Raw genomic sequence first — 17,114 nt, 5'->3', positions numbered from 1 at the left:
AGAAGGAGTACACTGGGCCTTCCAGAAGTTGTTGGAATGGTACAAAAAAATACACTGCAGCCGGAGGAGATTACTTCGAAGAAGACTAAAGTTTCATGTGTGTACTAATCAAGAAAAGTGCCCAAAACTTACTGAAGATACCCTGTACATGTTTTTATTTTCATTTCTTTTAAATACATCTACAGATTCTATTGGATTTTTTTTTTTTCCAAAATATAAACATATCTGTATATTTATATTGTATAGTCATTCGTCACACTGACAATGAGATTAAAAGATAAAGTTCCTAATTAAAATGGTATTTAATCTTTCCTAACTGATCTACATGCATCCAGCATTATGTGATTATTATGATCCATTTTGCAATTGCAGCTTGCAACAGCGTCTCCATACTGAATGATTATACATCTATGACAAAGGGTAACACCCTCCAAAGGGTAACCCTATTGATGCCTTTTTTTTTTTTTTAACCTTCTCCCAAATAAGGCATACTGTCACTTAGAATATAAAGGGCTACTGTTTGAGATTGTGTCTAGCAGGGGACAGTGGAGGAGTTGAGGAGCAAGATATTTGTTCACATTACATTTAAAGTTTTGCACATCAGTACAGTCAGGGAAATAGAAAGCAGGGAGAGAATTCTGAAGTCTAGCAGTCAAAAGGAAGAAACTATTGAATGGAGGTTAGAGCTTAGCCGATAGTGTGGGGTCTATTAGATTTGAGATTTTTTTTTTTGATCCTGTCTAGGAGTGAGAGACTAGTGATGATGCCCCAGAGAAATAAACCTTGATAAGTTAAGCAACGTTCAATCTGGTCATTGGATGACCAATTTGGGAATTCTAGGCGCTGTATGTAGGAGGATGTCGACCCCCCCCCCCACAAGAGTTACAAAAACCCAACATCGTCATCTTCCCTAACAGAGATATACATGCTACGGTGACCGCTTGTGAATTTCATACTCCCATGAAACTTCCTCCTTCGGACAAAGCCAGTTAAACTCGAATAGATTAAGTGCCAACACACACACACACACACATACATGAGTAGCAGTAGTTCTTGTGGTATCCAACAAAAGTGTAGTAGCAGGTCAGAGAACGGCATGGTTTTGCGGATGATCAACAGACAAGAACAATGCTTCAGTTATCAGAGAACTATCATGAGATAGTGTCTCAAGAAAATACTCGTTTTTTTTTAAGGGGTTGGTGTAAAACGTTTTGGCTGCAAACAAACTATGACAGTTCGAAGTTTCTAAGACATGGGCAACATCATGTAGGGGATAGTATGGGATCGGATATCCAAAACAGCTGCCAAAAAGCAAACCCATGCAAGTCATGGAAACCATCTACAAATGGACAGTTAGCCAGTCCATTGTAGGACGATATGGCACAAAGCCAGAGAGGTGGAAAGTAGGTACAACCAGTATGCCAAAAAGGTGACGAACTCATCATTTTCAAAAATAGCCACGAATAGAAAAATCAGCTTTTACTGGGAGGGACGCTTTGGGCAATAAACACAGGTACACATTCTAGAAACGAGTTGGACTATACCTCATCACCATATAGCAGGGCCAACAAATGCTGTAATTGTCTACCCTTCATCGTACCCTTCACTGGTATGAAACCAATGAATATATTAGTTACGAAAATATATAACATAATTTCCATAACTTACTAGATATCTCTACTTCTGTATTGAGCACTGTTGAAGTAAATACTGAAAATTTATGCATAAAATTATATCTTATATTAATTTACGTGACTAAATGAAAGTATGTCATCATAAATAAGTATGTCATCAGAGATAACATACTTATTTATATATATATATATATATATATATATATATATATATATATATATATATATAGTGGACCCCCGACATACGAGATTAATTTGTTCCTGGATGAAGCTCATTTTTCGAATTCAAATGGCACCATTAAGGAGACGTAGGGAAACACGTCACACTCTACCACCTAGCGGTTGCATCTGAAAACTCGTAACTTGGATTTTTGCTTGTATGTAGGGGAAGATTTTTGCTCTGAAGCTATCTCATAATTCGAGTAGCTCGTATGTTGGGGGTCCATTATATATATATATATATATATATATATATATATATATATATATAAATAAATAAATAAGTATGTCATCTCTGATTACAGAGAAATGAAAAAGTCCTCGCTAAAACAAAGAAACAGATGCTACAATAAACAGCTGTGTTAATGACCAAGAATCTGATAGGCTGACTAGCAAACCCAGTAACCATGAGGATATATAAAAACGCAAAGCAACATGAATTCCATGCAATAGCCTGACAAATACTCATGACGATGAAATGCGGAAAATTCTGTGTGGCTTAATTGTCATATTTTCAAAACTTTATAAATAATAATTATTCATTTATACCTACAGACAGTGTTTCATGCTTACATAATCATCAGTGTAGGATGTGACAATTCCTGCCGGTTATGAGATTTAAACTTGTCCACAAAGCCACCTTTTGCTCCATTTTCGGAGCCTCTACCTCATGGCCACCAAACAATTGCCACAGGAATGAAAGGAATTAACAACTATTAAATGCCGAATTATATATATATATATATATATATATATTAGCATTTCAGCCTGGCGTTGCCTGGGTACTTGGATGTGTATGGTGAGCAAAAAAAAAAAAAAAAAAAAAAAAAAAAAAAAAAAAAAAAAAAAGGTGGTAATAGGAAGGCAGGCTCGAAGCTGTACCGCGAACGGGGGGAAAAAAACCTGACGTCTTTGCTGTTATGACCACCGGCAAACCGGAAGTGACTTATGTTTAAATTAAGGCTAGACAATCGAAAGGCCTTTCAAAAATAACTTTGACCCCTATTATGACTCCTTAAAATTTATTGTTTTGGACTCAAATCAAGTTATTGAGTTAGATCCATGTCCAAGGAACCTATATCTAAAATTTCAAGTGTTTAAACCCAAAATTGACGAAGGAGTTTGGTAGAGTTCTCAAGGGTCAAATCGTCAAACTTTGACCCCTTAACAGGCAAATTTCTGGCCGAAAACCGATCATAGATTTTCCCAAATCTCAGTACCGTGTATATCAAATTTCGAGTCTGTAGACTTAAAATTGACAGAGTTATTGCGTAGGGAAATGTACACAGGCACACAGACACGTTCACTTTTATAGATATGTAGATTAATAAGAAGTAATGATCCATAGAGATAAGTAGTAAGACTGTATATCTAAACACAAAAATTCATACTTGAATTGTCTACAGGGATGAAATAATAGGTAAATTTCATTTAAGTGATAAGTGAGTTGGGAGCAATACTAAGAACATTGCGAATTACTTAAAACTTCTTCCCAGTCATATCAGGCTGATGAAATGAGGATTATCCCCGCAAATTAAATCAGGGATATTATATTTTAAATTCTATGCAGTTTTCCTGATTCAAGCTTTAGCCGTACACAGAATATTGTCTACATTACCGGCATAATTGTGAAAATCAAGGGAGATAATTGAAACTTTCACAAGTGAAATCACAGTTAAAACTTTATTTCATAAAAATAAAACTAATGGATGAATTTATGTAAATTTGGGGGAACAGCTTTTTTCTCTGATTACTTATGTTACTTATAAAATTTAATCTTTTTTTTATTTAAGAATAAAACTAATTGATTAATTTATGCGATTTTTGGAATATGATATTTTCGTTTTATCCTGGATACATACATCATTGAGATTTTTTTTTAATACAGAGGAAATTCTGAACAAGATACCAGAGTTTTAATTTTATTTTTTTATTTTTTATTGGCCGGGGGGGGGGGGGGGCTCTCTCTCTCTCTCTGTACAAGCCCCTGAATTTCATTGAAAATTTGATACTGGCTTGAAAGGGATTGTGGACATTCCTTACTAGTGGTGATAGTATCTGTTTTAAAAAAGAACAGATAAACGAAAAACTTCGGCCAGGAACAATGGAGTGAGTAGGAGGTGGGAGACACAATTAAAAGACATTACAGAGACTTACGTTTTAAATTGTCCACAGTGTTATCCACCATTTGACTCATATGCATATCGGACAGTTGTAACTTCTCTGCATGAACAAAGACAAGACTAAACAGTTTAGTACAACAATACAAAAATACACACATGAAAAAAAAAACCCCAAAAAACAGACATGCATAAAAGAAATATGTATAAAAAAAAGAAACATTTACCAAAAAAAAAAGTTAAAAGTAAAAATGACATGCACAAAAATGTTTAAAAATATGTACATAAAAAAATATGCCAAAGTACAAAAAAAAACATGTACAAAAAAAATATGTCAAAAATATTTAAAAGAAAATACAAAAGTAACATCTCATAAAAATACAAACTGATCCATACATGCAAGGGTGAAAGATAGAAGCATTAACTATAAGTTCAGAGAAAGTGTTTGAACGATACAAAAAAAAAAAAAAAGGAAAACTGTAGTTTAGTGACCTGAATATGATGTAAAGAAAAATTATATACAACCGATAAATATAGTCTTCGTTAAATATTAGTAAATGAGGAAATAATACCTAACTTACATTTGCATGAAGACTCCATTGTTTGTTTTTTTGTTTCATTTCAAGCATGTTTTTCTTAATACTACAAGCGTAATGCCAAATAGATTTAATCTCAAAATAGTTCCTCATTTACTAATATACAAAAAAAACAAATAAAATAATAATACTTATCGCCTTGTTTACAACTTTACATCACATTTCCAGGTTGCTATACTGCAGTTTTACAGAAAGAGGATAATAAATCAAAAACAAATTTTCTTAAAAGCAAGGGGGTGGGGAAATATAGACAAATATAAAATTAAACCTAGTCACCACTTTCAGGATATTATAAAGCTTGTATTTGTATTTACTTATAAAATATACCCACAATGTGCGAGTAATATATATGCCTTCATGGCAAAGGTCCTTAAGCTTTTGTTAGAAGGCAGGGTATGGTTCAGTTCAATCTTAAAAGGCCATCCTGCCAGGCATTATCTCCTTTCATTCTTTGTTTTGTTTTTTTTAATGGCTTCATTTATTGTTATCAGATCACAAATTCCTCTGCAACTATTTTTGCAACTATTTTTTGTATAGTTAAAGACTACATTTTTGTGTCCTTAATATTATAAACTTTTCTTTGATAATGTTTTTAAGGTTAACATTTATTTAATAATAATAAAAAAAAAAAGAGGGTAGTCGCATCTTTCCTTTTTTTTAAACAATTCCTGAAAATTGTGTTGGTTTCAGCATCCTAAATTCTTGTACATAACAAAAAAAAAAAAAAAAAATGAATGAATCTCTTAGTAAAATGGAGCTATTTCCCTTAGATTAATGACGAGTTACAGAAAAGCCTCAAATCACAGTAGTTTTTTTTTTATCGGAACAAAATCAAAGTGTAGTATTTGTTCTTCAGATGCTGCACTTCAATTTCTTGTTCTCTGTCAGTGGAGGAGAAATCCTTCACGACTGAGACAATTTTTATTTTTATTCCTTTTCTCTATGTTAAAAAACGACCCTGGTGTCTAACTCTGTCCTGTGGGGAGGCATTGTAAATAGGAACACCTAGTTCAGGATCAAACCCAGTCCAATGGCATAAGATGTACAAGGTGTAGCTTGGGTAGTTTCCGAATTTTCACCAGACACGGACATAAAATATAACTTTCCTTAACATAGTATAGACACACACACAAATCTTCCCTATAAAAGAAACTATAGAAAAGCAAAAATGACGAAGGAGATAACGTGCAGACGGTGATAAACACATCAAGTGACAAGTGACAAAACGAGATGAAGTCATAAATCAAATCCTGATAATCTAAATGTAACAAGGGCAAATGTAACACAACATGTAACGTCACTGTATCAAAGAATGTGAGATGGAAGAGTGAGTGGCCTTGTTATAACAAGGTTAACAGATACAGCATAATCACGTTGTCACACCGGTGTTCATTAGATCATCGAAGTTAAGCAACATTGAACCTGGTCAGTACTAAATGGGTGACCATTTGAGAATACCAGTCGATGGATGCAAGAACTGCAAAAACGAAACGTTATCTCCCCAGCTCAGGATATACAGGAGACTGGGACCACTTGTGAATATTCCCTTGACACTTGCTCCTTCTGAGAAAGCTGGTTCAACCAGTCAACAGTGAATACTGCTGGCATAGTATTTTAATGGTAGATGTTTCAATGAACTATAAATCCTTGTACGCCACTTGACGTACCAACAAGCAGCAAAGTCCCACCCCTACTCAGTAGAGATCCCCAGATGGCAGAAAGCCTTCTACTATAATAGTTTCTTCCCCAAAACTGCTAGACTTAGGAATTCCTTTCAGGTTCCCGCTTCCTCGACTGAACTGACATACAGAAGTTCAAGTGTAATGTAAACAAACATTTTGCTGCTCAACTCCCTACATATTATCCTTGAAATTATGTCCCAGATAGTAGCCCCCTACATCAAAGTGGCACTGTGCTTTGTTTGGGATGAAAAAAAAAAAAAAAAAAAAATTTTTTTTAAATACGTAGATATGACAAAAAAAAAATCATTTCCAGTTACAAATTTTTTTTTTTTTTTTGTTTACACAATTTTTCATATATTTTTTATTCATACAATTATTCAGACTAAAAACAAAAATATATTCTATATAAAAACCTTCTGACATACTAACATTTGTTTGGGTCATGTATATAACAAACATCTCATTTTTAAATTTTTTTTTTTTTTTTTTTAGATGAGGATTGATAATTTGTATTATTCGGACTACTGTTCTCATCTTGAGTGTTATTTATACAATGTTTCGACTGATGTAAACTTTCACCTTCTGTGTATCTTGTTAAACTTGAGAATCTTTCTGTCGAACTCATCTGCAAGGATCCGTGGTATAACAAATAAAGCACTAAGTAAAAATTCTGTTCTAAACGACACTCTTCTGGAGGTTGAAGGTTCAATCCTCATTGTGGGCGAGACAACGAATATAACTAAATTGCTCAACATTTTTATGAAGATTTTAACAGAACAAAATTTTTTATTTTTTTGTGAATTAGTCCACTGAGCAAATTATTTGTCATAATATATAATATTCAATAGAGGATTGATTCTATAATACATACGCAACCTGCATAAATTAAAATATGTTTAAACATTGTACAACCGGGCAATGTCAGGCAGCCAGCTAGTCTATTATATAAAGGAGAGTTTGTAAGTATGTCCAGCTAGAAATGAATGTTCTGGCAGAGGAGAAAGAGAAGTTTGGGAGAGGGGAAAAGATAACGGAGAAAAAGAGAAAGATAGAGAGAGGTAGAGAAATAGATATTTTAATAGAAATGTCAAATTATTTCCTGGGCAAAGATGGGCAGCCCTGTTAGTTATAAATAAAAAAGTAAATTTCTTACTTTCCAAGGCAGCTATTTTCAAAATGTATGTGTTGGAATCTTCCGTGGCCAAAGCAAGTTCATCTGGGGGGAAAAAAAAAAAAAAAAAATCTTGAGATGTTTTGTTTTTTTCTTTTAATTGTTACAAGTTATTGGGTAAAACTTTTTTTTTTTTTCATCCTAAAAAAAATCCTCACGTTAGAGGATCATCCTAAGTCGTTATCTAGAATTCCCAGCATTAAAAAATGAAAATAAAGAAAAATCTATATGATGAACAAACCAGTGGCAAAACAAAAAATATCATATTCCAAAAATCACATAAATTGTTCAAATAGTTCTTAACCCTTTTAAATCAAAGGGTACTTTCCTTTGCTTAAATTTGATGAAATTCTGTTGACTTGCACATTAGAATGTCATATATTTATTTCAAAAAGAATTTTTTCTAAAATTTTATTGGAAGGTCTTCACTTCTGGCAAGAACTGGCTGATGTAATCATCGGCTAATTTAAAGTGAAAAAAAAAAATTTAAAAAAATACTTCTCCAAAACCTTGCAGTAAATAACCATAATAATAATAACTACTAACATGTTCAATCTATCCAAAAACACCAACATCTAAAAAAAAAAAAAAAAAAAAAAAAAAAAATCAAGTGCCTGTCCTCAATCCCCATCAACCTGGAAATCTAGTATTTTGGGCAAATTGAGTATAAAGAAAATCTGATGTAACTAAAGATTTTTTTTTCTAACAATCAACTCTTTGAAATATGTTATCACATGTGGACTGGTGTATCTGCCAATAGTCTCTCGCTCCTACACAGGATTCAAAAAAAGAGTCGCCAATCAAATAGGTCCTGCACTGCTGGCCAAACTCCAACCTCTGTCCCATTTATGAAATGCAGTATCCTTGTGCCTGTTTTACAAATACTTTAAAGGTAAGTGCTCTGATGAACTCAAAGCACTAGTATCCTCCGATGACAATACCCTTGACAAATCCAACAAGCAGCAAAATTCCACCCCAACACTATAAAGATCTCTAGATGCTGTAAAGCCTTCTACTTGAATAGTTTTTCCCCTCGAACTGCTGTACTTTGGAATTCTCTCCCGGGCTCTTGCTTCTCTGACTGTACTGACATGCAGTAATTCAAGTGCAATGTAAACAGACATCTTGTTGCCCAACTCCCTAAATAGTATCTCTGCAGATCCGGTCCAAAATTGTAGTTCCTCATGACTAAGTGGTTCTGTGCATTGTTTGGGGTGAAATAACAGTTAAAAAAAAACATTTCATTAAATAAAATATACATTTTTTTCGTCCATTAATTCTGCTTTTGATCCTTTCCAATTTTTAAATAATGGTCTTCACTTCTGGCAAGAATTGGCTGATGTAATCATCATATTTGTCACAAGTCTGAGTACTTTCCAATCAATCTGGATTCATCGTCAGGGATAGATTAATCCAACTAGTTTAAAACAATTTATGTATTTTTTTCTTTTTTTTTGCCAGAAGTGAAGACCATTATTCAAACTTATAAATATGGCGATTACATCAGCCAGTTCCTGCCAGAAGCGAATACCGTTATTCGGAAGTTGGAAAGGATAAAAAATAGAATTAATAAACAAAGAGTGTCTATTTCATTTAATGAAATATGTCTAAGAGAAAAAATGCTGCTTAAATAGAGTGGAATACAATAATTTTCCAAGTTCCAAATATCAAGTTTTCTCAGTTGGTCATTTATTACTTTTCAAAAGGTAACCATTATTAAAACATTTTGGACAAGTTACATGCTTCATGTAAGTTGTCCAAAATGTTTTTTTTTATAAGTTTTTAAGGTAAACATCTGATGAGTAAATGACTAAATATGCAGCAATAACATAATGTTTGTGGACTTGTTAGTCGCAATACGAAACAATATTATAATGGTTACCTTTTGAAAAGTAATAAATGACCAACTGAGAAAACTTGATTTTGGAACTTGGAAAATTATTAATATTGCACTATATATGCTCTGTAACCCAATAAAAAGGCATTCATTGAGTTTGGATTTTTTCTAAATTTATCTAAAAAAAAAAAAAATTAAAAATAAAAAAAATTTTTTTTCATTATAAAAGAAAACTTATTTACGAGAAAGATTTTTTAATCCGTTACAATTGGTATATACAAACCGAATAAGTTTCAAGTAAATGATTAATTATATATATTTTTTTAATCTTCATGTTATATCAGAAAATGATAAACATCCCTTAAAAAAAAAAAAATAAATAAATAAATAAATAAAAAAAAAAAAAAAAAAAAAAGCAACTTCAATTGCTCTTTCATAAAGTATAGTTACATTCATGAATAAATCATTCACACTTGGCAGTCGGACTGATGTATAACCACATCTTTTTATTTGTTGTATTTACTTTACTGTTTAATATATTTTGTTTCCACTGAATATCCAGTTATGTCTTTCTTTCGTATCTTTCCAGGAGCACAAAAATAAAAAAACAAAAATAGAAAGAAACTTCTCAGATGCAAATGCAAAAGAAATAAAAAAAAATAATAATACAATGTAACTTACACATATCTAACTAGTCACAATCAAAGAAGAACTGAACGGTTTAAAAAAGAATTGAACATATTTAAAAAACAATATTTTTTGTGTTTTCTGAATTGAGACTTACTTTGTATTTGTTCAACCTTTTCTCGGCTTTCTTTTAACTGATTTTCCAGTTCTTGTATTTTGGCTACAAAGAAAATTTTTTATTTAATTACACGAATCAAAACGATGAATACTATCGAGAGAAAAAAAAAAAAAATCAGCAGTTAGTTGTAGGTAAATAATTATTTACATTTTCTGGCAATAATTATTCAAATATAAGCAAGAACAACTGAAGAAAAAGGCGTGTGTGTGTATATATATACTAGCGGAGATGCCTGATGTTGCCCGTGTGTGTGCGGGGAGGGAAAAAAAGTGTTAGTAGGCAGGTAGGCTCGAACCCGAAGTCTTGAGGTGAAGGCGGAAAAGAAAGTGAAAAAAAAAAAAAAAGCGATATGTTACCGCAACACTAAGAGGTCAGAGAAGTGAGAACGGTTGAAATTAAACGATTAAAAAGTTAAGTGAAGGAGTTCACACACCCTCACTTAACTTTGGCTGTAAGCCAGTTTTTGCATATTTGTTTGTTTCCCCAAGATGTTGGGGAAAACCAGCTCCCCATAAAAAGGGGAGTGCCCAAATGAATGACAATTGTCTGATATGACGGGTTTTCCCCACATTGATCAAAGCTCATTGCTTTCTGGATGTCCCTGGGAAGAGTGCCAGGGAAACGAAATTTGTTTGAATATTTTCGCTTTATTTATACGAAAAACATGAATAAACACACGAGAAGACAGAATAGCGTGAATTTTCTAAAATAAAAGTTGCTCAAATAAAAGATAGACAGGACTTCCTTTTGTAAATCAGAGATATTATAACCTAGGGAGTATATAAAAAGTTCTAAGAAATAGTATCCCCCCTCCCCAAAGCCTTTGCCGGACATACAAAAAAGCGCACACTAACACACATTTATGCATACACATACTAGCAGGGAGACCCGACATTGCCCAGCAATTGACATTGATCAACAAATGTCTCACACTCCCATATTTTTATTGTCATTGAAATTGACCATTTTTCAATCAAATTGATTAATTGCTTGCTCTAGCTGAGGACCCATCTCTGATATATCAAATTAAGTCATTTTTTTTTTCTAGAGTTATACATGAATAGCTTTTAATTACAAATTACATAATTTAATATCAAAAGCAAGGCAATTATATATCCCAGGCAATGTCTGAAACCTTAGAGAATGACCTCCAATTTGTAGTGAAATGGAGACATAAATGGATGGTAATATTTAATGCTACTAAGACAAAGTTTGTTTTTTTCCTTCAACAATTACAAAGAACCTTTCTAGTCACTGAGTGCCACGATTAATAAGACTCCAGCTGAGAGTTCATCAACTTAGCCTAACATTCACAGGTAACGTGAATTGTGACAAACACATAGAAGGCATTGCCAAAGCTGCTGCAAAGAAAGTGGGCTGTCACTACTGCCCTAGAAAAATACTCATACCTGACATTCCTTTATCTCTACAAAGGCACTATTATTTGCCCCCATGCATTAAATACTGTTGCCACATTTGGGTCATAAACCACTCGTCTCTTTCTATCAGACAGGGTGCAAAAAAAAAGAGTTTCTAATATGTCCAACATTATCAACTAAGCTCCAACTCCTGTCACATTGCCCTTCGTGGTTGAAGGTTCAATCTTCAGATCGGGCGGCACTCAAAATATAACTGCAAATTATTTAGAACTTCTACTCGGCCATGGTTGACAGAACAAGAGCATTCTACCCACGTCCGTGGATTTGAAAAAAAAAAAAAAGGATTTGGCTTGAAATTCTATGCCAATTTCCCAGAGTTTACGACAAGATACATACCTGAAGAAGATTGGTGGTTACATCAACTAAAACATTGCAAAAATAACACTCAAGATGAGAACAGTAGTCTGATTAATGAAAATTATTAAAAAAAATTCAAATAAATTTAAAGATGAAAGTCAGAAAACAAAAGAAAAAAAAATGTCAATATTTATGTAAGGAATGTCAAGGCCAAATAGAAAAATTGATGCTAGCCAAAATAATGAATGTAAGAAGTTTCTTTCAATCTGTCAAAACATTAGGAAAATTTACTTAGTAAACATGTCATAACAATATTTATTGTTTCTGAATTTTTGTGATGAGGATTGATCATTCATATTATTTGGATTCTTTAGACTATGGTTCTCATCTTGAGCATTATTCACATGTTTTGGTCGATTTAATTTCGGACTTTCTTCAGGTGTATCTTGTTGAACTCTGAAATGACTTTCTCAAACTTGGGAATCTGCCCAGAATTTCGAACAGAACCTTTGTATTTATAAGTAGAAGTATTTATTGGTAGAAGAAGTCATAAGTAATTTGTAAGTGTATTTTGAATGTTGCCTACACTGAGAACTGAATCTACAACCTCAAGGAAAGTGTAACTTACAAGAAAATTTTACCTAACACTTTATCTACTAGGTCACAGGGTCCTTATAAATTATTTTTTATGATAAAGTAAAGTGCGACATTTTAAGTTATTCTAAGATGCGGTTACGAAAAAAAAATATATATATTGAAAAGGAAAAAAATAAAGAAAATGTTGAAAGAAAAACTTATGCTCAGTATCTATTTAAAAAAAAAAATTAAACCTTTTAAAAACAGAAGATTTCATTTTGTTTTCCAGAGTTTTTTTTTTTTTTTTTTTTTTCATTATTTTTTTTTTTCAATTCTCACTCAAATAACTTATCAATTTAAAACAATTAAACGACTATTTCATGCCCCTTATGAAGATGCCAGTTTAAGATATGATGTTGACAATTAGTCCGACAGAGAGTGGGCCATGGTGGCATCTTCTGGTCCTGTTCTGTTGGACTTAGGTAGGGCTCTGTGCAGTTTTAGGAGGTCCACACTTACCGGCTTTATCCAACTGCACATTGAGGAGGGGTTAGTTTAGTGCTAATCAACTGTGGCACTACTTCCAGGAAATCTTAGCAGGGCTGCTCAAGTATTTTCTTGTAAGCTAAAGTGCTAAACCTTTTATGTGCTAACTGTTCAATCCCCAAATTCCGATCATGTGTCACATCTTCCTACAGTAGGATAAGAGGGAGATAAATAACAACTATACTGAATCTTAGGCCTAGAATCCTTATTCTGACTTTGATCAAATTCCATTGATTTTGATTCTAAAAAAATACAATAAAATTTACGGCTTAAGCATAAGGAGTATTAAGAAAAAAAAATTGAAATTCAAGGAATCTTGCTTAATTGGTATCTAATAACTATAGATGAAATTTAATGCAAATCTGAAATATTTTCATTTTCAAATGTGAATATGTAAAAGGCAAAATGTGTGTGTGTGTGTGTGCATGTACGTCTGCCAAAAGCTTTCGATACACACAACAAACATGGAAAAAATTGGTATCGTTAGAAAGATTGATCTCTCGGACAACAAGGAGAGGTTAGTTTTTGCACCAACATTTTTGCAAGTCATTCACACCTAGCGATCTCAACATATGTTTAAAGCATGTTATTTCAAAGGTCTGTGACATCCCAAGTGCGCCGTGGGCGAGACCGCTAATGCGTTCGCTTTTTAACCTCCTTTTACTCTTTCGTGTTACAGTTTCGAGCCTGGCTATTGCAGCTATTTAAAAAAAATGCGCCCCCCCCTCGCTTATATGGGTACTCACTACTATTTTAATTGAAACAATTCATTTATTTATTTTATTTTGGACCCCGGGAGTGGGGGGATTTACTATTATACACAAATTCAAAAAAGTTGTCAAAAACTAAAAAAACTGTACAAAAATAATGTTAGAAACCCACCAAATATCTATCAGCCTATGTTACAGTAACATATATTGAGTGGGTTTCTAACAGCATTTTGTATAGTTTTTTAGTTTTAACTCCTTTTCCCAAACTTACATATTCAACACAGAGTCCGTTGTCATTTGCATTTTTTCAAATACATTGGTAAACACTGTTTTTCGAGATGAATAAACACTTTAAATTAAACACCGGAAACCTATGCTAGTACTCTATAAAGGATAAAATCTGAAGAATATTTATTTATTCATGACAAATTGTTAAAATTTCAAAATGGAAGGTACCTGGATTTTCATAAAGGGCTTCTATCTTCCATTTGCTTTATTTGTATATAACTACATTAAACTAAATATAGCCGACATTATCTACTCCTACACCTAATAGTTGTATTTCAAATCAATCAGCTTCTGTTAAGCTTCCAATTATAAGTTATACTAAAATGCTATTATGAAAAACAAATAAAGAAACATTTAAAATAAATAAATGACTGAACTGAAATCTATGCTCAATATCCTAACGAATTCTGCATTAACAAAACAATCCATGTATGGAGGTATGTCTGCATCTTCAGTGTGTTGTTTTGTTTCTTTTTTTTTTCCTTTTCTTCTTCCTTGCCATGGTGTAAAGTTGTAGAAAGAAGTCTGTTTGTAAAGAGCCGGGCGTTGTAGCTAGCGGTTGTATTTTGAAATGTTTGAACTGTGCATACAACAACACACTGAAGATGGAGTATACCTCTGAAATATATTTGTGATAAATTTAAAACAAGTAAAATATTTGTTTATTTTCCTAAGATTACGTTGTGATTTGGCTTTCAACCCCACTTGATGTGTATTTGATTTTATTCAAATTAAAACAATGTTTCTATATGAACTCTCATTCTTGACGATTATATATATATATATATATATATATATATATATATATATATATATATAGAGAGAGAGAGAGAGAGAGAGAGAGAGAGAGAGGGAGATAAAAAAATGTAAAAAAAAGGAACAAACCAAGTTATGTGTTCATCAATGTTTTATCTTTATTATAGGACTTCTTTATAATACAGATGAAACGTTGATGAACACATAACTTGGTTTGCTCCTTTTTTATCTATCTTGTTAGAATACTATTTCCATTATTCTCATGACACACACACACACGCATAAAAAAATATTCAATAGAGAATTGGCTCTCTGTAATAATACATATACAATTTACATGAATTGAAATATATTTAAGCTTATTTTACGACCAGACAAGGCAGCACACCTCTGCTAGTAAATAAAATAAATAAAAAAGAACCTTCTAAAAACATTTGTTTGGCACTTTTTTTTTTTTTTTTTATATATATATATATATTTTCCATTCAATTCCTAATGTCTGATGACAATGTTATTTTGGTGTGAATGTTATCGCAAGCAGGTTGGTTGGTTGGTTGGTTATTTTACGGCATATCAACCCTTTTCGGGTTATTTAATGCCAAATCCAAAGATTTTTAAGAAAATATTTTTTAATAGAATATATTTGTTGTTTTCACCACTGGATATAGTTTAAGGTCATATCCAGGACCCCCATTGAGGGACTTTTACCCTCTGCAGGGGGGCAGTCGGCGTATTCTAATGCCCCACCGACAGGGCTATCGCAAGCAGATTCGAAAATAAGTGCATTAAGCTGAACATGCAAGAGGGTTAGTTTTTTTTTTTTAAAAGCATCACAAGTCAAAACTTTTTTTTGCAACAGTTGTTCTAAACCAAAAACCCAAGAAAATGTGAGCATCTAAAAATTCGGCCAAGGAAAAACTTGTTAGTAAAGTGGAACCTGATGCAATATTTAAAGTTTTTTTAATTTTTTTGCATTATGTAAGAATTGCACTTGGTTCACTGGGTATACTTATAAGGTAGTTAATAAGTTGCGTAATTTCTTGTACAAGAACTGCCTAAAAGGAAAACACCAATGTTAGGTTGGCAAAGCAGCAGTTTTATTTTTTTTTTTTTTTCATTTTGTTCATAAAATAATTTTTTTTTTTCTAAATCTTTTGTTAAATGTAACAAAAGATTAAAATAAACAAAGATTTTATTTTTTATTTTTTTTTTTTAATTCAAATACTTAATTTATAAATTTAGAAAACCGAATGTTCTATCATTTTTTATTAAATGATTAAAAAGTTTTTTTTTTCTGCAACTGTTATTGGTTTAACAACTTATTCATAGAAAAAAAAATCTAATGTGTTTTAGTCCCTCTTCATTTTGTTGAGGTTATAAATCTGAGGGATCAGCTCTTCATGGAGAGAGAAAGGTACCTTTAAAAAAAAAAAAAAAAAAAATTTTCAGCCCAAACAAGACACATTGCCACTTTGATGTAGGGGGCTACTATCAGGGACCTAAGTTGCAGGAATACTATGTAGGGAGTTTAGCAGCAAGATGTCTGTTCACATTACACTTGAACTTCTGCATGTCAGACCAGTTGGGGAAGCAGGAAACCAGAGGAGAAATCCAAAGTCTTACAGTTCTGGGGAAGAAGCTATTAGAGTAAAAGGCTTTCTTACATCTAGGAATCTCAACTGTGTAGGGGTGGGACTTCGCTGCTTGTCGGGGGTATTTTTGTCGAAGGGGTACAAGGGATTATAGTTCGTCAGAGCATCCACCATTAAAATACTTGTAAAACAGGCAGAGGGATGCAACATTTCGTCGATGGGACAGAGGCTGAAGTTTAGATGACAGTTCGGGACCTATTAGGTTGGCGACTCTCTTTTGGACCCTGTCCAGGAGCAAGAGACTAGTAGCAGATGCACCAGCCCAAATGTCACAACAGCACTCGATACATGGGCGAATGGTGGCTTTGTAGAGGTACAGGATACTTTCAGGCATAAGTAACTTTCTAGCAGGATAGAGGGAGCCCACCTTATTTACAGCAGCCTTAACAATGATCTCGATGTATCTATTCCAACTCATGTTTCCTGTGAACGTTAAGCCAAGGAGCTTGAACAAAGTGCTTTCAGGTAAAGTATCTCTAGCCATAGGTATTGGTGGTTGGTAAGGTTTCATGTAATTATTATAGGAATCCGATGTTGTGGATCGTTGTTGTAAAATTTGAACTGATATATCACAAATTTTGAATAGAGGAACTTGTTCATTTTCGAAAACATTATTTCACAAGTTTAATTTGAAAAACGAATGTTAATTTTTTTTTTTATTAAATAATTTAAAATGAAGAGAAAACAAAAACATTAAATCTTCTTCTATGTATAAATTGTTTTAACAAAAGTTTCAAAAAATTTTAATCATTTTTTTTTTATTATTTCGTTCTAGCTGGAGATGGA

General features: G+C 32.7%; 1 protein-coding gene across 50 annotated transcripts in view; it reads right to left on the bottom strand.

Annotated features, from left to right (window-relative positions):
• The window catches only part of LOC145249698 (uncharacterized), a 369,665-nt gene that overhangs the window by 57,466 nt on the left and 295,085 nt on the right, over nt 1-17,114 (bottom strand). For 39 of the 50 annotated variants that reach the window (XM_080111510.1, XM_080111534.1, XM_080111516.1 and 36 more), the window contains 3 exons: nt 10,044-10,106; nt 7,405-7,467; nt 4,011-4,076 (listed from right to left, as the gene is read on the bottom strand). In XM_080111510.1, the coding sequence (XP_079967636.1) occupies nt 4,011-4,076; nt 7,405-7,467; nt 10,044-10,106 (192 nt within the window). The remainder of the gene's footprint in view (nt 1-4,010; nt 4,077-7,404; nt 7,468-10,043; nt 10,107-17,114) is intronic. The other 11 variants (XM_080111526.1, XM_080111553.1, XM_080111530.1 and 8 more) reach the window with 1 other exon arrangement.

The sequence above is a fragment of the Euprymna scolopes genome, chromosome 28 (genome assembly GCF_053919585.1).
Source record: "Euprymna scolopes isolate OS-2025 chromosome 28, ASM5391958v1, whole genome shotgun sequence".
In the NCBI taxonomy this organism is placed as follows: Eukaryota; Metazoa; Mollusca; class Cephalopoda; order Sepiida; family Sepiolidae; genus Euprymna; species Euprymna scolopes.
The sequence above is the reverse complement of the archived record's forward strand: the minus strand, read 5'-3'. Positions and strand labels throughout refer to the sequence as shown.